Raw genomic sequence first — 26,120 nt, forward strand, 5'->3', positions numbered from 1 at the left:
TATAAACAGCCTATATCGTGTTCTAACCCTGTACTTACAAGTTGACACAGAAGATAGAAAATAGAAAGAAGCTCCATAACTGAAACAAAACAAAAGACTCTCCACCCAAAAATTCCTCCCTGACTAAAAACCAGTTTTCTGATTGCCCATGGTCAGGTATTTGGTTCCCTTTTTAACCCTTACAGGTAAAAGAAACATGACCCTAGCTATCTATTTATACAGCCCACCCTTTCAAACTGGGCACCTGCAACAGCTGCCCTCTTGTTGGCCTGCTCTGAAGTCAGCACAGAAAAAATTTTAAAGTTGGGAAAAATACCCGTGACTCTCCCCCAAATAAACCGGTGACCCCCCCCCCGCAACTCCTTTGGGCAGGACCCCCAATGAGGCAGTAGTAATCAGACCATAATCCTGGGGTCCCAGATACCAACTCAGTACTGACCAACATCCCAAGCAGTTGCATGACTCGGGATAGTCCTGCACAGTAAGGAACAGGCCTACAAATAACTCCCCATGAAAACCGCAGCACATCTCTTGCTGTTGGCGACCATTGTATTGAAGTAGTCATACAACAACTGAGAAGCTCTGAAATCAGAGTGAGACTTCATGGTGCTGAATGTAGAAGGGGTCGTCCTCCATTGCCATTCACTCCACCCAACGAGTCCTAACCTGAGGCAGGAACCTAAGTACAAGTTGAAAGGTACCGCTGATTCCAGGCAAGAAAGGCCCAGTGTCCAGAACAAATAGGAGGCCTTGGCTGGGTATGTGGCCTATGCAGGACAGTAAGGCCAACACCAGAGTCAATAAAGCGGGGACTGATTCATAGGACAGTAAGGTCAATGGTCAGAGTAATAGGTATGGTCCTACTACCCACAAGATGGCCCTCCCTCCACCAGGTCCCACCCAAGTCCCTGACAGTGGCAAGTGCATTCGCACGAGTCGCAAGTGATTCAGACCACAAACACGTGACCACACTAGGACCTAGCTAATCCTGACCTGGCTGCTTCCTACCATCACTTACCTGTATCTGTGTCCTGACAAGCTTCTGGTCCTGCTGCGTCCTGTGCCCAAAGCCCTGAGGTGCTCAAGTACGGGCCATCTCCCGGGGCTGGCTCTCTAGGCTTCTGCACTGGGGGCTTGCAAATGCTCCAAGCTGGAACCTGCAACGGACGCCTTTGTCTTCAATTGGTGCAACCTCGTCTGAGCCAAGCGCTCACTTTTATACTGGTACTGTGCATTTGGGGCATTCCCCTAGGTCATGGGGGCAGGGCTTTCGCGAGCGCGCGAGCGGAGAGAGAGACCCTTCCTGTCCAGCAGGGTGATTCACCGTCAAACACCTCCCACTAAAGAGGGTACGCAAAGTAGGTCCTTCTCGTCCCCTTTCTGCCTTCCTTGGGAAAAAACATGTTTGGCAGTTGCAATCCTGGGCAGCATAATACCTAAAGTATGCGAAGGGCAAGAAACCACCACATGATCACATGTGTTGGTGCTTCATCTATAACATTGCAGGATGCATGGTCCTTGATAACTCTGACTATCCTAAATACATAAATTGCAAGCATCTATGACCCACGTTAACCACCCAGGCCTCCTCCGGGTGTTTTCCCTGACAACGTCGTGACAGACTGCCCCAGCCCACTCCGAAGCTCTCCTGTAAATAAGTTTCTGGAAGTCCCAGTACAAGACAGTCCTCTGTGAGTCGTCTTTTCAAACACTAAAAGCTCGCGTCTCTCTCCTCCTCTTCTCAGCAAACCAATTGGACCCATCTGGGTGAGTTTCTAGTTAGTCCGTGGCCGGGATCACAAAGTCTGGGACAAACGCTGGTAATATCGCTGGACCAAGAAGCTTTAACCTTGTATCTTGTGTAGTGGGGCCAATCCATAGGGCCTTATCGTTGACACCAGGCTGTTGGGCCCCGCAACCCCCAATGGTGTTCTTAAGACAACTCACCTCACTCTCCGTAGTGCAATTTTGTGTGGCTGCCATGACGTCAGCATCCTGAAGAAGACACCCGGATAGGTGTGCGATGGTCCTCTGCCACAGACTGTACTATCGACGATCCGATGTAGCCTCATACGCTTGCGCGAGATCGGTTGGTGACCGGCTGACGCTGAGACGCCACGGACGAGAGCGCCGATGACCGCTGAGCTGCACACTAGGGCACTCGTCTATAACACACGAGTCGCAAGGAGGATAGGAGAGCAAGACATTTGGTGAAGACGTCCTGCACCAGCAGTTGTGATCACTGCGAATAACTTGGCTGTGTAGATGTGTGGAGCCATCCAAATAATTTAGCAATCCAAAGTTGACAGAACTGCATCCCTTCCCCCCACCTCCGTATCTCTCAAGAGTTCACCACTCGTGCATGGAATAGGCATGCTGAAAATCTGCGCGCACACATGATCTTGCGCTCTCTCTACCAATTTCATCTGAAATTCAAAAGCAAAAACACCGCGAGCCAGCCGTACTGCTTTTTGCGATACAGCTGAAGACCCATCGCGGCTCCGCATTTCAGAGCGGAGGACCGTCATCAGGCCCGAACCACAATTTGCGAGATAAGTCTCAGTCCTCTACACTGCCCCCCACTCTTGCGAGGCAGCCGTGGGTAATGCTACCTCGAGGGCCCCGCCTTGTACTCCCCGTCCGACTGAATAAGACATCCAGGGAAGGCCTCACAGAATCCCTGCAATCTCTGATGAACCTGAAGAGACCCTTCTCACATGACCAAGCGTTCCGGACTGACCACCGGAGAGTCCATTGACCAAGCACACCGCCGTCTTTTTCAGTCGAGTAAAGTGAATGAGTTAGACTCCCCGTTTCGATGCCTCCACAGTTGACAATAGCGAAACAATCACACACCCCTCGACGAATCGATCATCCTAGCAAACAGACGCCATAATCAACGCGTCCGACCCGTCGAGTTGACGCTCAAACGTGCCTATGACCAGTTGCCCACACTGGGATTAATGGTCCAAGGGTAAGAAGACATCTTTTTAAATGAAGGGCCTCCTGTTATATGCGGAAGCCTGGATCTCCCTAGACCTGTACCATATCTCCTTGTGAAATTTCGCCAACAATGTTGGAGCGCTCCAGAAACATGCAGACAGATGGCCACTCCTTGTCGGTGTCTGCGCGCATAACCTCTCTCGAGGAGGCTTCACGAGCGCGATCGCGGTTGCCTCCATAATGATGGTAAGAGGAGAAACCTATTGATCCATGGAGGACCCTATCTCCGTAACTATGGTGAATAATAAGGAGGGATAAGCGTAGACCCCCAGTGGCCTGGCAGACACATTCTCGAAAACCAAAGCATTCCGCAGAACAGTCGTTTCAGCACCTATAAACACAGTATTGCACGTCAAGGCCGATACATTTGGGGATACGGAATGGAACTCTCGAGGGTCACTAGTATCTCGACTGGAAGAGCCGCACCAACTGCCAAAGGTGTGTAGAGGTCCCATCATTCCGGATCCAATTCAGATTCCACGAGAGGATCCCACCTGGCAAAAATGTTCACAATTTCATGGCAATCTTAGGGACAACCTCTTGATACCTGATTGCATAGTCCATGATCACCTGAGAAGGGCCAGTCATTTCTTCTCCAGGGGGCCTACTAAATCTAGCCCTATACACTGAAGGGTACCCAGCAGCAGATGGAAAGAGGGGGCTTGCTGTCCCTGTCCAAGTTGCTAACATTCGGGACAGAGTCACAAATCTCCGTTACCTGTTATGGATGCCTGCCAAGGAGAAGCTCCTCGCCATCTCTTGTAGATTTTTCCCTCCAAGTGTTGCCCAGGCACCAAATGGTCCTAGATTGCCATAAGCTCCTGTGCAACTTCCAGGGAACTAACAACTGGTCGGAGCATTCATGATCAATTCTCCACACGTATGAGGCATCCTGTCCAATCTCCAAAAGTTGTGCGCTGGAGCCTGAAGGCGGGGCATCCTCTTCCTGATGCCCTAACGATGCCTGCTCCCCAGCTCCAGCTAAGAGGTTGATCCTCCCGCTGCTCAAGGAGAGAGAGCAGAGCGCGCTAAGTTGGCCTAGTTGTCATCCCTACATGTCCTCGATTGAGGTAGGGTCCCCATTCGGAAGCCTCCCCTGGTAGTTATCCTGGTCTGCTAGATCATCAACATTGTCTCACACTCTCCCGTGCGAGTAATTGCGCAGTCCATAAGAAGGTCTCAAATGATGGTCAGTCCCGTCCAGAATAGGGTTAGGCTAGAATAGGGTCACACTAACCTGGAGGCCATGTGGAAAGTGAGAAAGCCCAAGTCACTCAGGTAGTGGGATAAGAAGTGCACACTCTGGATGCACCTGAGGTGATGGGACCTCGGTCAAGGGTTGGACCCAACTCCCTCTGACATCCAGAGCCAATGAGAGGCCACAAGGTGTCCCTTTACACACACACGAGGACCCAACTCCTCCGTGGCTTCTTCTAGCCTGTGACCTGGCTACCCACGCTTGCTGTAACGTCAATCCAAACATGCCCATCCTGCCATGCCAAACAAAGGTCTTAGGTCCTGTGCCAGAGGTCCATTTTCAGCAATCCCGAAACCCCATCCAAGGGTCTCATCCAGAGGAATAAGACTGGCAGCAAGTTGCCACCAAAGTTGGGCGGTAGATGCTAGGGTGTCACCACATGGTCATTCCTCGGACTCTGTCAGGTGCGGGTTTCCTCCAGCTGTTATCCCTTTCTCCAACTCTCCGTTTCAGTTCGTCTCCCCACTTTGGCCACCAATAAACTTCCCCAGCGCGAGGATTTGAGGAACTGCCCAGACGATCTTCTGCACCTGGCCCTGGACCTGCCATCAGCCACCAGCCACGGCCAACCGGGCACTGCCACTGCACTGGCAGCCCAAGGTCCACTTTCAACAAAACATGTTGAATACTCCAGGACTGAATGCCTGTGGATCAATGTACCTCCTCATCCGTTCATAGACCAGTGCTCTGGTATGGGGTGCATAATCCTGCGTGCCCCATCAACAGTGCTAAAGGTAGCGCCAGAGGGCCAAATGGCAATGGCCACCCACTAAAGTTACTAAGAAAGGCCTTGATTGTCCCCGGCCACGTGGGAGCCAACAATGGGCTAGGTGGTGTGAGCAGAGAATTGATTCTACTGAGATGGCAGGCAGCCCTGGCTGAACCAAAGCTACCATCTTGCGCATGAACCTCCGTGCTGGCCTGTGTAGATAAATTTGAAAATGGCTCTTGAAAGCGACTCATCCTGAAACCTCTAGCCTTGAGGTGAGTACAACTATCTGGGCAGGGGGTGAAAGGAAAACACTCCTCCCACCGTGGGCATCCAAGTGAGCCCTCAGCAGGCTTATTTGCCTGCATCTCACATAAACAGTTGCTGTGTGGGGGAGTACAGTGCCAGAGTGATCAACCCATCCCTCAGGCTGTCCTTTACCTGAAGCCATCCAGACCCAGGACCAAGTCAATAGGGCTCCCCGATTCACGAGCAGTGATGACTAGTTGGGCTGAGTCATAGAACACTCGATTTCAAGGCCTACAGCCAGATCAAAAACTGCCCTGGTTCACAGTGTGGGGCCAGTCAGGGTCAATAGATGCCCGACTGCGGATAAAAAGGGCGTTAGTCATGCTTGCCTGATACGTCAAGACCTTTTCCAGGTTGTACTAGTGTATGTATCGTGGCCAGGTCTGATGCTTGAAAAATGGCCATCATCGAGTTAGGAAATCTGCATATTCTCCAGCTCTGCTACGTACCATTCCTACCGCCATCTGGAAAGGAAATGATGGCGGGTGGCAATTTCGACAGCTCCGAGAGGAAGTATGCATTAAATTCATACACTGCCCCGCCTATCATTGGGTGACTGCTGTGAAGCTTGCGGTGACCTCGCGGTGGAATCTCTCAGTATGGCAGTTCATCTACAGCGGTTACTTAGCGCAGAGTACCCTTGGTTAGAGATCTATTGTAAGCGTCGTCAGGAGATGAACTAGGGCATGTCCGCACTTATTCACCGAAATGCTCATCGCGTGTGCGTGGTCTGTCGATAGTTGTCTGGAAGAGTTCATACACATTTAGCTTACGGTAGATCACACAAAGCGTTATTTCCCCATCTGTTTGTGGTACCAGAACCACTGGAGGTGCACATCAGGCAGCTGGTAGAATGGGAGCGGGATGTATACACGGATCTGTTAGGATGTTCTGGATCTCCCGTTGTAATAGCAGCTTGGGCATGTAGAGACACCAGCTCGCTGGGCAGTTAGCGTGGTGCGTGTTCTACTAGATTCCGGCGTGGCCGATTACTGTGACTCAATTGGAGAATGTGTACATAGTATGGCCTGTCAGAAGGTCGGTCCTGGGGTGGTGATGGAACTAATTGGGGCGACAGCTAGTTGCACAACTCCTTGATTGTTGCCACTAAAGCGATACGTCCATAGGGTAGTTATGAGGTTTCACCTCTTCATCGCCCACCGCTGCTTATTTTTCCAGTCGTGTAGACGCCATCATGATAGGCAATGAGCGTGGCATCCTACTGCTCTGGGATTGTACACTGACAAACCTGTAGTCTCTGGAATCAAAGGGTGGGAGGTTAACCATGGTACACTTTGAGGTTACGTGCGGAAATTGGGAAATGTCTATGAGGTAGTTAACAGCTTCCCAGGCGACTTCTTGGAACCATGAATGGCCCTTCCATGATGCTTCATCTTATGGGCCTGTTCGTGCCTTCAAGAGACATAACTCTGGTCTCGCTCTTGAAGGTACGGTCTCTGGTATGTTTATCATACCAGGCCTTTTGCTCTTCCGAGTATCCTTCAGGTTTTCTCTAGCAAGGTTAAGAGGTAGTCGGGAGGTGTTTTGGTAGGTTGCTTACAAGGTCCAGAATTGTTTTAGTTCTGCGAAGAGGGTGTAAATCCCTCCATTGCTTGCTTCACAACTTAATGGAGCCTCCTTTAACTCGTGGTCCATACACCAGTTCATATGGCTATGACAACCACTAACTGGCATGTTGGTAGAGCCTGTTAATGCAAAAGAGCATAACTGCTGCAACGACTATGGTGCCTCAGTCATTGGGAGTATCATTCTACGATTAATGATCAATGCCCCCAAGGTTTCATTAAACTTTCGACCAGGCCTTTGTTTGATGGTGGTACGAGTGGCAACCAAGTTGATTGCAACCCCCCATGAGTGCCCCTGAGGTTCATTTCAATGTGGCTACTGTAGTGATAGATCCTGAATCTGTAAGGATTCGGTAGGGCCACTACTTCTCTCTCTTTATAAAAGCCTATATTGTTTTTCTACCTGTACTTACAAGTTGGACACAGAAGATTAGAAGATAGAAAGAAGCTTCTCATAGCTGAGAGACAAACAAAAGACTCACATCCCAAAAATTCCCTCCCTGACTTTGAAAAATCCAGTTTTCTGATTGGTCCTCTGGTCAGGTGTTTGGTTCCCTTTGTTAACCCTTTACAGGTAAAAGAAACATTAACCCTTAGCTATCTATTTATGACAGCACCACCTTCAGAACTGGGCACCTGGCCAACAGCTGCCCTCTGGTTGGCCTGCTCTGAAGTCAGCACAGAAGTAAAGGTGATAATACCGTGACTCCCTCCCCCAAATAACCTTGTGACCCCCCCCCCCGCAACTTCCTTTTGGGTCAGGACCCCCAATTTGAGGCAGTAGTAGGATAGTACCATAATGCCTGGGGTCCAGATACCAGCTCAGTACTGACCAACATCCCCAAAGCAGTTGATGACTCTGGTGATAGTCCTGCACAGTAAGGATACAGTGCCTCCAAATATCTCCCCTAGTGAAAAGCCTGCATGCACATCTTCTTGCTGTGTGGGGACCATTGTATTGAAGTAGTTCATGACACACTGAGAATGCTCTTTGAAATTCAAGAGTGAGACTTCATGGTGTGATGGTATGAGGGGGTCTCCTTCCAGTGTGGCCTGAGTTCACTCCATCCCTAAAGCTGTCCTTTACCTTGAGGCAGTGAGACCTAAGTATTCAAGTTGATAGGGTTACCCTGATTCACAGGGCAGCAAGGCCCAGTGTCCAGAATCAATATGCGGGGAGGCCTACTGGCTGGGGTCATTAGGTGGCCCTGATTCGCAGGACAGTAAGGCCTAACAACCAGAGTCAATAAAGCGGGACTGATTCATAGGACAGTAAGGTCTAATGGTCAGAGTTAATAGGGTGATGGGCCTCTACCCAGAGATGGGCCCTCCCTGCTCCACCAGGTCCCAGCCCAAGTCCCTGACAGTGGCAAGTGCATTCGTCACTGAGTCGGCAAGGATTCAGCCACAACATGCTGACCACACTAGGGACTATGGCTAATCCTTGACCTTGGCTGCTTCCTACCATCACTCCTGTATCTGTGGTCTGGACAGCTTCTGGGTTCCTGTGCCTGGGCTGTTCCTGGTGGCTCCAAAGTCCCTGAGGTGTCTGCAAGTATCGGGGCATCTGCCGGGGTCTTGGCTCTTCTGGCTTCTGCAGCTGGGGGCTGCAATGGCTCCAAGGCTGGAGCCTGCAACGGACGTCCTTTGTCTTCAGTGGTCAACCTCGTCTGAGCCAAGCTGCTCACTTTTATACTGGTACTGCATTTGGGGCATTCCCTCCTGGGCATGGGGGCAGGGCTTTCTTAGCCCACAAGGAGGAGTTAACCCTTTCCTGTCCAGTGCAGGGTGAGTTCACACTGTCACACATCCTCCCACTTAAGAGGGTACGCAAATGTAGGTTCTTCTTCTCTCCCCTTTCTGCCTGTCCTTGGGGGAAAAAAATCAGTGTTGGCATGTGCATCCCTGGGGCAGCATAATACCTGAAAGTTTTATGGCTGAAGGGCAAGATACCACCACATGATGCACATGTGTTGGTGTGCTTCATGCTATTTAACCATTGCAGGGATGCATGGTCTGTGATAACTCTGAACGTATTTCCTAATACATAATATTGCAGGGCATCTATGACCCACTTAACAGCCCAGGCCTCCTCCGGGTGTTTTCCCTGGCAACTTCTTGTGACAGTACTGCCCCAAGGCCCACTTCCGAAGCGTCTGTCTGTAAATGAAAGGTTTCTGGAAGTCCAGGTGTATCAAGACAGGTCCTCTTGTGAGTCGTTCTTTCAACATCTGAAAGGCTCGCTCTCTCTCTCTCTCTTTCTCAGCAGACCATTGGACCCTCTGGGGTGTGAGTTTCTAGTTAGGTCTGGCGGGATCACAAAGTCTGGGACAAAACGCTGGTAATATCTGGCTGGACCAAGGAATTGCTTTACCTGTATCTTTGTTGTAGTGGTGGGCCAATCTCATAGGGCCTGTATCTTGTCAACCAGGGGCTGTGGTGTCCCCCCACCCCCAATGGTGTATCTTAAGTACATCACCTCACTCTGCCTTAGGTGGCATTTTGTGGGGCTTGCCATGAGTCCAGCATCCTTAAGAGCACCCTGGATAGGTGTTGGAGATGGTCCTCCCAACAGGATGCTGTACATGATACCATCGATGTAGGCCTGGCATAGTGCTCGAGGTTGTAACAGTTGGTCCGTGAGCTGCAGGGAGGTGGCCATGGCCTTGTGCAGTCTAAGTGGCATTGTTATAAATTGTCAGAATGGCCATTTTAGGGTGACAGTTTGGTGTCGGGGATTTGCTAATATCCCTTAGGCAAATCCAAAGTTGACAGGAACTTGCATCCCTTCCCTTCCCCACCTCCCGTTATTCCAAGAGTTCATCCACTCGTGGCATTGGATAGGCATTGAAATGGGAAATTTTGTTTACTTTCATGAAATCAATGCAAAAATGCACTGAGCCGTCTGCTTTTGTGACCAGGACTATCGGGCTTCGCCATTCACTGTGTGACTCCTTTATCAGGCCCAAGTTTAGCATGGTCTTCAGTTCCTTCTACACTGCCTCCCCATCTTGCGAGGCAGGGGCCTGTGGGTAATGCTTACCTTCTGATTGGGCTCGCCATTGGTATCTGCCCCGGTCCGACTGATAAGACATCAGGGAAGGCTCACAGGATATCCTGCAATTGCTCTGATTGAACCTGAGTGAGCCCTTCTCACATTGCCACTGTTCCGGCCTTGAGCGGGCCATTGACAAGCACTCCGTGCTTTGTTTCAGGTGAGTAGAGGTTGATGAGTAGGACTTCCCTGGTCTTCGATGCCTTCAGCAGGTTGACAAGATACATGCACATCACCCGGTGTCATCCTAGCAGCTAGACCTCATAATCAACTGGTCCGACCCGTCGAGTGACCTCAAAGGGCCTTGCCATTTGGCCCGGACCTGGGATTTGGCCAAGGGTAATAGAAGCAGCTTTTTTTATGTAAGTGGGCCTCCTTGTTATATTGCTGAGCTTGGATCTCCTAGACTTGTACCATATTCTCTTGTGAAGTTCCCCAATGTTTGGAGTCGCTCCCAGAACTGCAGCACATGATGGGGCCACTCCCTTTGTCTGTTCTTCCCATCCTTCTCTGAGGAGGTTTAGGATGCCATGGGGTTGCCTTCCATATTGGAGTTTGAAAGGGGAGAAACCTATTGATGCTTGGGGTACCTCCGGTATAGTGAATAATAAGGCGGGGAGAAGAGTATCCCAGTGGCTGGGATCCTCTTCTACAAATTTCCGCAACATAGTTTTCAGTGTCTTATTAAACCTTTTCACCAAGCCATCCATTTGGGGATGGTACATGGACGTCCGGAGGGTTCATATATCTAGAAGTGGCACAACTTGGCCATTAAGCGGTAGAGCCCATTCATTCCCTGATCAGTTAGGATTTCACAGAGGATTCCCACCTGGGCAAAAATGTTCACGAATTTCAGTGCAATCTTAGGGGACAACCTCTGGATACTGAGTTGCATAGTCCATGATCACCTGGATGTAATGGTGGCCAGTCATGTTCTTCTCCAGGGGGCCTACTAAATCTAGCCCTATACACTGAAAGGGTACCCCAGCCATGAGGAGTGGGAAAAGTGGGGCTTTTGGCTGTCCCTTGGGTCCAGTTTGCTAACATTCTGGGCATGAGTCACAATAGTCTCTTACCTGTTGATGGATGCCTGTCCAGAAGAAGCTCCTCGCCATCCTCTGGAGGATTTTTCCCTTCCAAGGTGTTGGGCCAGGGCACCAAATGGTCTAGATGCAAGAGGCTCCTGTGCAACTTCCAGGGAACTAACAGCTGTCGGAGCATTTCATGAGTCAGATTCTTCCACTACTTGATGGAGGCAGTCCTGTCATCTCTCAAAGTTGTGCGGCTGGGAGGCCTGAGGGTCGGGGGCATCTTCCTCTTCCTGATCCCTAACTATGGCCTGCTCCCAGGCTCAGCTAAGAGTTGGATCCTCCCGCTGCTCAAGGATGAAATTGCAATCTTGCTCAAGTTTGGCCTAGTTGTCATCCACACATGTGCCTGATTGAGGGGGTCCCCATTCTGGGAAGGCCCTTCCCCTGGGTTATTATCCTGGTCATGGCTGAGGAGTCATCAGCATTGTCTCATCACTCTCCCCTGTTGGCGAGTAATGGGCGCAGTCCTATGAAAGGTCTCAGAATGATGGTCAGTCCCGTCCCAGAATAGGGTTAGGCTAGATTAGGGGTCACACTAACCTGGAGGGCCATGTGGAAGTGAGAAAGCTCCAAGGTCACTCAGGTAGTGGGATAAGAGTGCACATCTCTGTGGATGCACTGTAGGTGTATTTGGGACCTGTTCGGTTCAAGGGTTGGGACCAGCTCCCTCTGGACATCCAGAGCCAATGAGAGCCACAATGGGTGTCCCATTTACACACACACAGGGACTCCAAGCTTCTCCGTGGGCTTCTTCTGAGCCTGTGGACTGGCTACCCACGCTTGTCTGTAACTGCAATCCAGAAATGCCCATCTTGGCCATGCTCATAACAAAGGTCTTAGGTCTCTGTGGCCAGAGGGTCCATTTTCAGCAACCCGAACCCCATCCAAGGGTCTTCATCCAGTAGGGATGAGACTTGGGCAGCAAGTGGCCACCAGGTTGGGCCTGGGTAGTTGGCTAGGGTGTCAGCCAGGCATTGGTATCCTCTGGACTCTGTCAGGTGCGGGTTTCCTCCAGCTGGTTGATCCCTTTCTCTCAACTCTTCTCGTTTTCAGTTCTGTGGCTCCCCACTTTTGGCCACCAAGTAAACTTCCCCCCAGCTGCGAGGATTTGAGTGAACTGCTCCAGGACTATTGCTTCTGCTACCTAGGCCCTGGACTGCTTGTCCGGTTCCAGCCACAGCCAGGCATAATCCCTGAGGCACTGGGCCACTGCTCTTGGTCTAGCCCCAAAGGGTGCCACTTTCAACAGAAACATTGTTGGAATGTCTCAGGACTGATGCCTGTGTGATCAAGTGTAGCCTCCTTCACCTTTTCATAGTCCAGTGCTTCTTGGGTATTGAGGTTGCAATAAGTTGCCTGGGCGGGCCCCATCAAGTATGGGGCTATAAGGGTAGCCCAGTGGCTTAGGGGCCAACATGTGGCAGTGGCCACCCACTAAAAGTTACTAGAAAGGCCTTGGGATTGTCCCCGGGCCCCATCTTGGTGAGCCACAATGGGGGGCTAGGTGGTGTGGAGCAGAGATTGGATTCTACTGAGATGGCAGGCAGGGCTCCTCTTGGCTGTAACAAAGCTACCATCTGCTGCATGAGCCTTTCCTGCTGGGCTTCTTGTTGTTAGATAAAGTCTTGAAATGGCTCTTGGAAAGCTGACTCCATCCTGAAACCTTCTATGCCTTGTATGGTGAGGTACAACTATCTGGGGCAGTGGGGAAGGAAAACACGTCCTCCACCGTGGGCATCTCAACGTGAGCCTCTCAGCAGGCTTCAGTTGTTGCCTGCATTCTCCACCAGGTGTGGCTGGTGTGGGGGAGTGTACAGTGCAGAGTGAGTTCACCCCATCCCTCAGGCTGTCCTTTACCTTGAAGCAGTCAGACCCAAGGACTCAAGTCAATAGGGCTACCCTGATTCACGGAGCAGTGAGGACTAGTGGCTGGAGTCAGTAGAATCACTCTGATTTGCAAGGCCTAGCAGCCAGAGTCAATAAACTGGCCCTGGTTCACAGTGTGGGGAGGCCTAGTGGCAGGGTCAATAGATTGGCCCTGACTTGCTGGATAGTAAGGCCTAATGGCCAGAGTCAATAGGGTAGTTGGCCGCCACCTGGAGGCAGGTGGTGGCTGGGGTAGGGGGACCTGGGCCCTCCCCTGCTCCACTGGGTCTCAGCCCAGGACCATGATAGCGGTGAGTGCATTCGCCACTGAATCAGCAGGGATCTAGCTGTAACACGCTGACCACACTTGGGACTATGGCTAGTCCCTCACCTGAGCTACTTCCTACTGTGACTCTGGCATCTGTGGTCTGGGCGACTTCTGGGTTCATCTGCCTGGGTTGTTCCTGGTTGCTCTGAACTCCCTGGGGTGTCTGCAGGTATCGGGACATCTGCCAGAGTCTCGGCGCCTCTTGCTTCTGTGGTCAGGAGCTGTCATGGCTCTGAGGCTGGAGCCTGCAGCAGACATCCTTCCTCTTTGGTGGTGAGCCCCCATTGAGCTGAGCTGCTCACTCTTATACTGGTGTTATATTTGGGGCATAACCAGTAGGGGCATGGGGACAGGGCTTCCTCAGCCCACAAGGAGGAGTTAACCCTTTCCTATCCAGTGCGGGGTAAGTTCACCCCGTCACACACAGGCACATTGCTAGCCTCTCTACAGTGTACACAAGGCAAAAGTTAGAGTGGGAAGGAATGCAACAAATACATCTGAGAAACCTTTGAATATGTCTTTGGATTTGCATTTCCCTCCTTCCAAGTACTTTCTAGGTTATTCACTTCACATGTATTGTCCCAAAAAGGGCTTTGAAGTTCTTAATACTTTCTAGATGTTGCATTAGTCAGTCTCCTAAAGAAGTTACATACAGTTCACAATAACACATACACAATTGCATTTTTAATTCAATGGTCCCAAAAGGTAAAGGTATAACAGGGTTCCAAAAAGAATTAGATAAATTCATGGAATATAGGTCTCTCAATGGCTATTAGCCAAGATGGCCAGGGATGCAACCCCATGCTCCAGGTGTCCTTAAACCTCTGATTGCCAGAAGCTGGGGCTGGACAACAGGGGATGGATCACTTGTTAATTGCAATGTTCTGTTCATCCCCTCTGAAACATCTGGCATTGTACAGTGTCAGAAGACCATATATTTCAGATTTTTTAATACAAAATTCTGTTAGTTTTTAGGATTAAATTGTATTGTATTCAAAGGCCAGAGTCTGAAAGGTATCGGAATTAATTGATAATTGTTTGATTTTGGCTTAACAGTTTGTATTTAGATTTCATATGCACAAATAATTCTGTTTTAAACTGACACCATCAACTTGAAATGTAACCAGTTACAATACATGAATTTAAAATAGTTTCATATACCAGGTTTATCCCTTAGTCTCCCTGACAATCTTTCATATTACTCTCATATTTTTATTTTTTTTAAAAAAAGTTTTTTTCTCTCCTTTGTGCAGTAAAAAAAAAAAAATATCACACAAACAATGGAATTTGATAGGCTGTACAAGGGAAATGGTGTCAAATGCACATAGTAAAGAAAATAGAGTGGTGTGTGTTTTTTGCTCTAATTTTTATCAGTTTTCAGGATTTTATGACAACATTTACTCACTTTTGTTATGAGGATTAACAGAAGTGTGGTTTTTAAATTGACTGTGTCATTTTAAAATAAATTACTGTAAAAATAAACTGCTTTAACAACAAAAAGTCAATATTTGCCAACAGTTAAGGAAGTAACTGTGGTAACTCAGGTACCATTGTGTGGTGTTTATGTTTCACCCTGTCCACTGAGCAACCATAGCCACTGGATGTCCCTGTTAGCAACACTTCAATCAAGCTCTGCTGCTAGGGAGTTAGAAGAAGTCACTGGGACCCAACATCAGTTCAGATGGCCCTGGAATCCTGTGGATCCTGGGGGATCTGCCTGCTTTGAGGGTTGTCCACATTGTCTCTTTTGGAGATACATGAAAAAAGCTATGTAGGAGGATCTCTGTGAAGAAGTCCTCATTGAATTTCCCTTCCCCAGAACCCTCACTTATTTTCCTGTATTTCTATAGTGGGGAGCGATATCGGCCCCAAATAGACTAGCACCAGCACTGCCTCCTAGACACAGAGTTATCCTGGGCTCTGTAATGATTCTTCTTCTTTTGTGACTGCTTTTGCCTGTGAAAAGAAGTCCGTCTGCATTGCTTTCAGGCTCCACAGGTGCAACAATAGTGACTGGACATGTGAAGCAGGAGAATAGGGGACTGCTCACAGGGCAAAAAACTGGTTTAAAAAATCATTGAAAGTTGCTGAGATGATGTAGAGTGTCTGAATGGGTAGATCATAACATCTGTGGTTGTGAGCTGGATTAGCTTTAGTTTTCCAGAAAAAATCAAATGCAATGGAGAGCTGGGTTTTGGAAATCCTTACTTACGTTTACAGGGCTGTGCAGGGTGAAGAGACGGCGAAATTTAATTTTCACTCTTTACTTTTGTGCAGCTCCTTTCATTTGCGTACACCCACACAACTCAGGGGTGAGGGTGAAGGGTAGAACAATGGATTTCATGGCATATATTACTCAAATTGGAACAACTTCCTGCTCCACATACTATATGGACAGTGGTGTAGTTATGTACTAAATAAAAGCCATAAGGTATTGAAAACATTAATTGCTGTGGGGGTAGACAAAGTGTATTTTGTTGAATTTAATTTGTAAACACTGAATAAGTGAGAAAATGTTCCATTAACGTCTGTTTATTTCTCATGTATTGATCAGGTCCTAAAATGTTAATTACAGTTCTGTTTGTATTTCATTGTGTTTTAAAAACAATCAGTAAAAATAAGCTTTCTAAAATTAAAAATAGCAACATGTAGGTATGATTGAAAATTTATCAATAAAGTAAAAAATCATACAGCTACGGTATAAGAATAACATGCTGTTAACTCTTTGCTGTATTTTTGGGAGTAAGTTTAGACTGAGCTAACCCTAGGGTAAATTTACAAAGATAAAGAACTATGTTAGCTCTCAAATTTCTCTACGGAAAAGGATAAATGGACACAAATCAGATATTAGGAATGGCAATATACAAAAACCTGTAAGAGAGCACTTCAGCCTCCCTGGCCACACTATAGCAGACCTTAAGGTGGCCATCCTGCAGCAAAAAAACTTCAGGACCAGACTTCAAAGAGAAACTCCTTTTTTTTGAGGGCTTTTATCAGGTCATCCTTCAAATTTCACACCATCAGCTCAGGATAACAAAGACTGTGAATGGCTTGCCAACTTACAGAAGCGTTTCTCCTCTCTTGGTTTCACACCTCAGCTGCAGAACAGGGCCTCATCCTCTCTGATTGAACTAACCTCGTTATCTCTAGCTTGCTTGCTAGCATATATATACCTGCCCCTGAAAATTTCCACTACATGCATCCGACGAAGTGGGTATTCACCCACGAAAGCTTATGCTCCAAAACGTCTGTTAGTCTATAAGGTGCCACAGGATTCTCTGCTGCTTTTACAAATATTAAATCGCTTTTTTAATTTTAGAAAACAAATAGAAGCAAATTTTAGCTTTTCATCAGTCTGTTACTACAGCCACAAATTTCCAGAGTTTCATAATTGTTTGAAAGCTCAGTTTGATTTTATTGCCCCTGAAGAAAACTATAGAACATTGCATCTGGTCAATTTCACTAATGGAACAAAATATAATAGACTGCATTTGCAAGAAGAGAATTATCCAAGTTTCCAGATTAAACATTTGTTTTACTTACTATAACAAAATACATTTCCACAAAGAATGTTTCTCAAATTGCTTTTTAAAATCTGCTTTGTTTTCAGGCATTGCTATTTCTGATGAACTTGAGAAGGTAAGAGATATTGTGTATCTAATGAATGGTGTAAACAGGCAGATGTTTATGGTAGTTTTAGGCAGTGAGAGTTCAATCTTGCAGTCCTTGCGCATACACTTAACTCTTATTCAGTTCAGTGGGGAGCTGGTACGTAAGGGCTGTTGACAGGGCTCATATATGTTATGGCTCTGATCCAAAGTCCACTGGCATCAGCGGAAAGGCTCCCATTGACTTTAATGGGCTTTAACTCAGGTCACGTAAAAGCTATTGAGCTGTACATCTTATTTTGCTTAATTTTATCAATAGGGATAATTTTATAGGATACCTAAAGCTAAATATTTCCTATGAGTATAATTATTGTTGATTTGAGGTCGTATTTTTGGGTAGCTCCTATTAAATTTAAGTTGAAGTAATTATACTGTTTGTGAACATCTTTAGAAGTATTCTTTGGCCCCAGATCTGATTAGGTATGCACATGCCAGAAAAAAACATGAATACTAATTTCACAGTTGCATGCAGTATAAGATGAACTCCTCAATTGTGGCCACTTAAAGCGGTGGAGAGACTTCTCCAAGATAGGGGTTTCAGAGAGGCATGATGCATATTGCCAAAGAGTCATGTGGGATATGGGGCTGCTATCTACAAATGGTAGTATTTACACACACCTTTTGTGTGTGTTTTGCACTGAACTTTCTAATGCTAACATGCATTCGAAACTCAAGTAATCCTGTTAATTATGCTAAGCATGTGCTTATAAGCATTTCAGGACCTGGGCCTTTATTCTTACTTTACACACATTTAGAACTGTGTCCAGTAGTAGTTGTTAAATGTAAAAACAAAAGATATGCTACTAGAACCCTGACAATGTGAATAGTTTGTATTGAAATGTGTGAGATAGTCATAATTGTTTTGCCTGTCATAAACCTGTGAAATGTCACTTTTTTTGTTGAAGAATAGAAGCATTTTGAGTGAAAGAGAATTTGTTATCCCACATGCTTTTATTTTTGAGGAAGTATCTAAAAATACTTACTTTCATCTTGATGAAGACCTGTTTTTGCCTCAAAACGTGCAATATTTTGAAATGTTATATTTCAGTGTGAAAATCACCATTTAATGGGAAGCAATATATTGATGACATTACTAAGATACTGATTTGTTAAATAAATTTCAGCAAACACAGTTCATTTGCTACTGTACTTACCTGCTTATTTTGAACATTCTGAAATTTTGTTTTAATCCTTGTATACATTTCAGTCATGCAGACTGTTTCACATTTTTACAGTATTGCATCTGCTTTATCATAGGTTTGAGGAAAATAGGTAAAGTGAAAAAAATTAAAGAGAAACCACTTTGAAAATTACATTAATTTTTTTATGCAGTGTAGCTGTAACTGTTGGTCCCATGATATTGGAGACAAGGTGGGTGAAGTAATGTCTTTTGTTGGACTAATTTCTGTTTGGCAAGAGAGACAAGCTTATGAGCTACACAGAGCTCTTCAGGTCACCAAAGTTTCTCTCTCATCAACAGAAGTTGTTGTTTCAATAAAAAGATATTACCTCACTCACCTTGTCTCAAATTCCTGTAATTGAAACATTCATTTACATATCTTTCCTCTTTTCTTTGTATATAGTTAATTTTACTGTTTGCTTGATGAGACAAAGCCTTTTCTAGCCCCTGCAAGAGGTTTTTTCCTCGATAAGAACAGGAGCAAAGCTGACACTGACAGCAAAGAGGCGTCAGCCAAAGTGTGCACAGAAAGAAGCTGAAGGAGAGGTGTTGTGATTCACAGATCAATAGATTTTTAAGGCCAAAAGGACCACTATGATCATCTAGTCTGACCTTTGAACTACAGAAGGAGTCACCCTCTAACACTGAACAGTAACTGCATTAAACGTAAAACAGTATTATCCCTAAAGCTGCTCTGTCTCTGCAGCACTCTCCTGCCTGGCTTAATTTTCACAAAGAAACGGTACACACAACTTCACAGGAGGAGGCATGAGGCTGAGCATGTTGGCTATTATAGTCTCAGGATTTCACAAAGGACCCTACTCAATATAACAGGGGAGCATAGTAAAACTCAGAGTTTTAAAGCATTTTTAAAATTCAAGATACACTATTTAAAGAGTTCTGTATTAGAAAACTGTTCTTTTAATTCGTTATTTAAAATTAAGTTACATCCTTTCCTGAAATGTATAGCCCTGAATATGTTTACTAAAGGTAATTAAATTATTTGAAAATATTTTCAATATTTATTCATAGCTACATCCTAAATGAGTGAGACATTCAGGTTAAATAGCAAAGTTAATAATAGTAGAGCAATGGGTGGGTAATTATAGGCAATGGGTGGGTAATAGGCAAACGCTAATTGCACATCTCTGTTCGTTATTTCACAGACAGCCTTGCAAAGGCTAGGGCCAGCACTGCCCAAAGGGGTTCCTGGAAGTATGATTAGTTCATGCATTGGTTCTCCAGCTCCTCCAGTGAGGGCTGCTGCGTTCTGGATGCAATTTACATTTACATAGGGCAGGTGCTATTTGAACTACTGACATCACTAGGTTCTACTAGGAAAGAGTAGCTTGAAATGCAGCCCAGACTCAGGATGTCCTGCTGACTGCCCAGAAGAATGAGTTGAATCAGCTTTTAGTACTTTGGTTCATCCTCTCTTGGGTCAGAACCTTCCACTTTGGGAGGGCACTGCCAGTTCCAGACCCTCACCTTTATGGAATGCAGGTTGGAGCTGCAACTGCCTTTGACTTCTGAATCTCTCTTGTGATTTTGGGAACAATAATATATTGGGGAGTTTTATTTGCCTTTTGTTTTTTGACCCTTTAGGGGACATTTGGGTCACATTTTCAAGCTTTTCTTCAGAAATGTAAGGGTTATTTTTAAAAAATAAAGCTAACATTTTGAATCGGAGGCCTGCAGAGATTAGGGCTTTATGTGAAACTCCAAATAAAGTGAGATTTCAATAATATTGTGAGATTTGGCAACAGTGCTTAGAAATTCCTTTGCTTCACTCACTTTTTTAGCAGGGACAGTTAGTAATTGGAGGATGCCAAAGAGTCACTGATTCAGGATTACACAGGGATGAAGGTGGCCCAGTAAATCATAGCAAGTTTTGACCCCCTGTCTGCTCTCCCCTGCCTAATATTAAAATATTCAGTTAGAGGTTTTTTCTAAGATGGTTTTTCATCTCTGTTATCTCAGAGATACTTTTTCATATTCTAATCCTGTAAATGCAAACATACTGCATCCATAAATACAGGATCCATTAAACTATAATCTATAGAGGGGAACAAATCTCAACTTTAAACAGCAGGTGAGTGCTGCACTCGAAGTGGCAGAACGCAAGTACCAGAAACACTGAGATGCTGTTCTGGCTCCCTGAAAAAGTGCCAGAACAGCATCCTGGAGCATGCTGACAAGACTTGAGCAACGGCTTTAAATAATCGAATTGGATGCAATTCCCTCTCCTCCTCACCAACCTTATGGAAGACACATGCATTTGACTAAGATTACAGACTGAATCTCTTAAATTTCTTCTTATCCTCTAGAAACTCCAGGACACACCATTCTGTGTTCTGTTTGTTCTTTAAAGTACTTATCAGGCTAGCATTCCAAGATTTAAATGGGAGATGCAGGTGAAGACCTGACTGCAAATTAAACGTTGTATTTTAATTTACTCAATCATTTTGAAAGAATGCTCCAAATAATGCCACAATGTTCTCAGTACAATCTTCTCTGACTTCCTGTTTACCACTCTTACAGTGAGGGCCTGTCAAATTGAAAGGAAAGACATAAAATAGGTCACTGAAGTTTTGATGTGTTGATCTAACATGATTTTAAAACGGAAGCAAGGTTGGCGAAGGTGAGGCATAACATGAATTGTTAAACTTCTTCATTAAATTGAGCTTGAAAATGCTGTGATACAAAATGGCCCAGTTCCTACAATCATTTGGATGTAAGTCAGCATAAAAAGGGCAAACAACATTCATGTGCTAAATAGTCATATGCAAATTGCACAATGTATGTTGCAGACAGGGACGGAAGAAAGTTGGTCTGAAAAAAGTGTGGATTTTTCCTTGTATGGTAATCCACAAATTTCAGTAAAATTTAAGGCAACAGCTAAAACCAATTTGTTAGCTAATTATAAATTGACCCCCCTCCCCTTCACTCTGTCTTCTTTGGTTAAGAGCAGTTAGAATTGTTAGCAAGCACTTCCAAAGGGTAAGAGAGGCCATGAGGCCTTTAGATACTTTCAGAAACTGTAATTGGAGCAGTATCCATAACAATGGCATGACACACAGTGGTACTAGAAAAGCACTAATCCTTATTTCTTCCCTCTAGCAGGGCTGGCCTTACCATAAGGTGAACTGAGGCAGCCGCCTCAGGTGCCAGACTGTGTGTGGTTGGCGGGGGAGGCAGCACTAGGACTCAGAGTGTAGAAAATTGTGTCTGCTGCTGGTGCATATGTATTCTCTCTGCTCTAGATGCACGGAGATGACGGAGTGCTGTGCTGGAGGAAGGAGCACAGAGACTTTAACCGGCAGCCAGAAGAAAAGGTGAGAGGGATTAAACAGAAGTGCAGGGCTGCAGGAGAGAGAGGAGCCTCTTATGTACCTCTCTAACACCCCAGTAGCCTGGCACTGGATGTACACCGTCTCAGAGCTTCTGTCTGCTGCTTCCCTATCCACTTGAGGAGAACAAGCGTCAATGACGTGGTAGAGCCAGTTAGGCTTAGATGCTGATCTCTTCCTCACTCAGGCCTCTACCAGCCTGCTTGTTTGTCTCCTTCCACTGACGTGTTGAGAGCCAATAGCTGGCAAGACAGAGTCATAGTGAAGGGAGAAATCGGCCCCTCTAGGCCATGATTCAGAAAAAAGCAAGGCAAAGGAACTTTTCTATCTCAGGTAGAAGGAGCTCTCCTGGATATCATAGACACAATGTTCACGAGGTGAGTCCTTCCGGCCCAGGTGAGGATTGTGAGTGGTGAGAGATGCGATCTATCCAGTTATCAGGTGGTGACTACCGGCAGCTACTGCAGTCATCCGATATTCCCATCTCCAGTGGACTTGTAACCCATACATATCCTGAAAAAATTGTAGATCAGAGAGAGTGTGGTGCGAGAGACAAGAACAGCTGCTGCTGAAGATTTAGTTCTTAAGTCTAGATATCCAAGGACTGTGGACCCACTTGGCTAGCCCTAGGTGGACTTTCTTGAACTGCAATGGGCCACAGCAAGTGAAAATCATCGTTCCCCAAAGACAATGAAATTAATAATTTTCCATCCAACTTATATTCATACTGGCATTGAATGCCCCGATGGTGACAAAGTGGAGAGGCCATGGTTATGTTACTAAAGAATCCAGATCTGCTACTGTTTTTGTTGGCAAACTACTTCCACGTGGCTGGAACATTAATGACTGGTTCTACAGGGACAAAGGACTGGAAAATGTGAGTAGAAATTCTGGCATGCCATGAAAGAACAGCAAATCCCAGAAAGCTCCAATAAGGTGGATGATCAGCATCAAGAGAAAATTGCATCAGAGTCTCTTTACTGGCAAAATATTCTGAAAAGACTTATTGTGCGTTGTGAGAATGCTTGCTAACCAAACCTAGTACTGCTGACAATTCCCGATCAGGCTGTTATTGCCAACAATGGAAACTTCTTATATAGTGGAGCTGATGGCTGAGTTTGATGCTGTACTCTCCGAGAGCATCTAAGAGAGTCACCCCAATGACAACAATATGTGAAGCAACCATTGCTCTCTTTGGAAAAACAATTCCAAAATGAGATCATCACGTGACGAAGATCAAACAGAAGATTTGGAAGAGTGAAGTCAGTAAGATGAGATTTCTCCTTGGATTCTAGACTGCACACCTGACATCAGCCATAGCGGAACAATGACTTTAATGGTGCATTGTAACAACAACAGAACCTAATGAAAATGTCCCTTCATGGTGACTGGTCGCTATTTCTGATTATTGACTTGACTGATAACTAAGGAGCTGGAGTACTGACATAATGCTTCTTCAAAAGCTGGAAAGATACGGATGTGCGATAAGAGCTGACATGAGAGATCAGGGCTGCGATAATTGTGCCATACAGTAGAGGAAAGAACAGAGGAGGTGGCAGGCACGGTCCGAGAGCTAATAACCTTGGAGGTTTTTTTGTCCATTGCAGTTTTCATTCATGCACTTGGGTCAGTGATGCAGCATCAGTAGTTCTAGTGAGGGCGCTAAATTTTTTTAATGTAATTCAGAGTCATTCCTGTATTTTCTCCTGTGGAGCAGAGCGTCACTCAGCGATAGGCAAATTTTGAAGCAACATTGGGAACATACTGCTCCTGACACAATGAACACTGGAGTGCCACAGCATGGGAAGTCAAGTGGGGATAAAGGCTGTCAACACCAAATTGGGAGATAGATTGCCATAGTTACCATTATGTGGGGGATAATATGACAGGAAACATTTGTGGCGAGAAACACAAAACACCCAAGAAAAAAACCTACGGCAGATGGGAAATGGAATCACCAGAACATACATAACTTCAAATTTCTAGTGTGCCTTGTGTTTGTGCATGACATACTGTTTGAATAAATGTTATAGCAAGAGACTCCAAGGTGCCTTGGATATTGTTGGAGGCAATGAAACAACTGGACAAGCAAGACATACCTACAATCTACCAGTCAGATGAGGGATGGATTTCAACATTCTGAGAGTGACAAGACAGAGGTTGCAGAGAAACTTGGCACACTGAAGTACTGATTTCCCATCCATTTAAGAATACAAAGAGTCACCGAGAGAAAGATAGATCTTGTGATTCTGAGCATGGGAACCATCTAGAAGTCACAACAACAATTGCAAAGTTGGATTCTTACAGGTGCTAGATTGTGCAATACAGTCAGTTGAAAAATGTTTCATGCAGCTCAAGGAACACAGCAGTATATTTGGGATGTTGTATAATATTCCAAAACTCCTCACTATACCTGAAGAAGACCTACACCAGCACTGTAGGGCACTAGAGAGAATGTTGATGCAGGATGACATGCACAATATTAATGCAAGTGGTTTAGGTGATGAACTGAAAGCCCTTTCAAGATACATTTCAACAGAATCAACTCCAAAGGCTATTCTGGAATATATGTGCACAAATAAGATGAGCACCTTCTTTCCAAATGCTTTTGTTGCTCTGTGCATACTTCTAACACTTCTTGTAAGAGTTGCCAGTGGAGAATGCAGCTTCTCCAAGCTGAAGTTAATAACACATCTATGCTCCACAATGACACAGGAGAGGCTGGTCGGCCTTGCAACCATCTCAATAGAGCATGAGCTCCCCCAGACTGTGGACCTTCAGGTGGCAGTTCAAATCTTTGCAGCCAAGAAGGTGCGGAAAGCACCACTTTGATTATTCAAACAGATAAAAATGCCAGTGTTTACTTTGCAGACAGTCAAGAAAAGTTACATTTGCTGTTCAGGCAATTGAAGGTTAAGTGTTACTTAAAATTTGCGAACAAGGCATTTTAAGTTGTTCTCCTTTATTGGGGTAGGTAGCAGAGCAGTACCATGAGAGGAGTAGAACAGGAAGAAGGCAGAATTGAGACCTTTCAAAGTTTTAGCCCAAGCGAGGGGGCATGGGAGCATCATTTGAGCTCCCCGCCTCAGATGCCAAAATGTTGTGGGCTGGCTCTACCGTCTAGTCACATGGGTCAGGATTACATCTGTCAAGTGACAGGGACCAGTGTCCCCTGATTCCTATGGTGACTGTTATGCTACCTGACTGCTTTACAACACAATTCCTACAGCTAAAAAGCATTTTCCACAAATTTCTGAAAAATTTAAGAGTACCACACAACAAACAAATGACAGCTGTCCTAAAATGTGCTAAATCACTTTGTTTTCCCCATACTATTTTCTCCCTTTTCAACTATTGGTTTTTCAATTTAAAGATAGTTTTCAGTATTACTACAGTGTCTTCTCAACTTTGCAGTAAAATATCACCACCTAAATAATGATTTCAGCGGGCCTATAGGGGATACTGCCAAGAATGACCTTGAGCGGATCACTGCAGACTACGTGGCTCTGGGAAGAAGGATAAATGAGATTGAGGCGCAAGTGGTGTTCTTGTCCATTCTCCCTGTGCAGGGAAAAGGCCTGGGTAGAGACCGTTGAATTGTGGAAGTCGACGAATGGCTACGCAGATGGTGTCAGAGAGAAGGCTTTGGATTCTTCGACCATGGGATGGTGTTCCAAGAAGGAGGAGAGCTAGGGAGAGATGGACTCCACCTAACGAAGAGAGTGAAGAGCATCTTCATAAGCAGGCTGGCTAACCTAATGAGGAGGGCTTTAAACTAGGTTCACTAGGGGAAGGAGACCAAAGCCCTGATGTAAATAGGGAAATGGGATATTGGGAGGAAGCACGAACAGGATAGTGCAAGAGGGGAGGACTCCTGTCTCAGACTGAGAAAGAGGGACAATCAGCGAGTTATCTTAAGTGCCTATACACAAATGCAAGAAACCTGAGAAACAAGCAGGGAGAACTGGAAGTCCTGGCACAGTCAAGGAACTATGATGTGATTGGAATAATAGAGACTTGATGGGATAACTCACATGACTAGAGTACTGTCATGGATGCATATAAACTGTTCAGGAAGGACAGGCAGGGCAGAAAAGGTGGGGGAGTTCCATTTGTATGTAAGAGAGCAGTATGACTGCTCAGAGCTCCGGTATGAAGCTGCAGAAAAACCTGAGAGTCTCTGGACTACGTTTAGAAGTGTGAGAAACAAGGGTGGTGATGTGGTGTGAGTCTGCTATAGACCATCAGACCAGGGGGATGAGGTGGACAAGGCTTTCTTCCGACAACTAGCAGAAGTTACTAGATCACAGGCCCTGGTTCTCATGGGAAACTTTAATCACCCTGATATCTGCTGGGAGAGCAATACAGTTGTGCACAGACAATCCAGGAAGTTTTTTGAAAGTGTAGGGGACAATTTCCTGGTGCGAGTGCTGGAGGACCCTACTAGGGGCAGAACTCTTCTAGACCTGCTGCTCACAAACCCGGAAGAATTAGTAGGGGAAGCAAAAGTGGATGGGAACCTGAGAGGCAGTGACCATGAGATGGTTGAGTTCAGGATCCTGACAGAAGGAAGAAAGGAGAGCAGCAGAATACGGACCCTGGACTTCAGAAAAGCAGACTTTGTCTCCCTCAGGGAACTGATGGACAGGATCCCCTGGGAGAATAATATGAGGGGGAAAGGAGTCCAGGAGAGCTGGCTGTATTTTAAAGAATCCTT

The 26,120-nt window shown here is 45.9% G+C and overlaps 1 protein-coding gene across 1 annotated transcript in view; it reads left to right on the top strand.

Moving 5' to 3' along the window:
- C2H8orf34 (chromosome 2 C8orf34 homolog) overlaps nt 1–26,120 on the top strand; it is a 307,615-nt gene that overhangs the window by 61,901 nt on the left and 219,594 nt on the right. Inside the window, exon 5 of the mRNA XM_075063069.1 lies at nt 16,816–16,844. Within this exon, the coding sequence (XP_074919170.1) occupies nt 16,816–16,844 (29 nt within the window). The remainder of the gene's footprint in view (nt 1–16,815; nt 16,845–26,120) is intronic.

Source organism: Chelonoidis abingdonii, chromosome 2 (assembly GCF_003597395.2).
Source record: "Chelonoidis abingdonii isolate Lonesome George chromosome 2, CheloAbing_2.0, whole genome shotgun sequence".
In the NCBI taxonomy this organism is placed as follows: domain Eukaryota; kingdom Metazoa; phylum Chordata; order Testudines; family Testudinidae; genus Chelonoidis; species Chelonoidis abingdonii.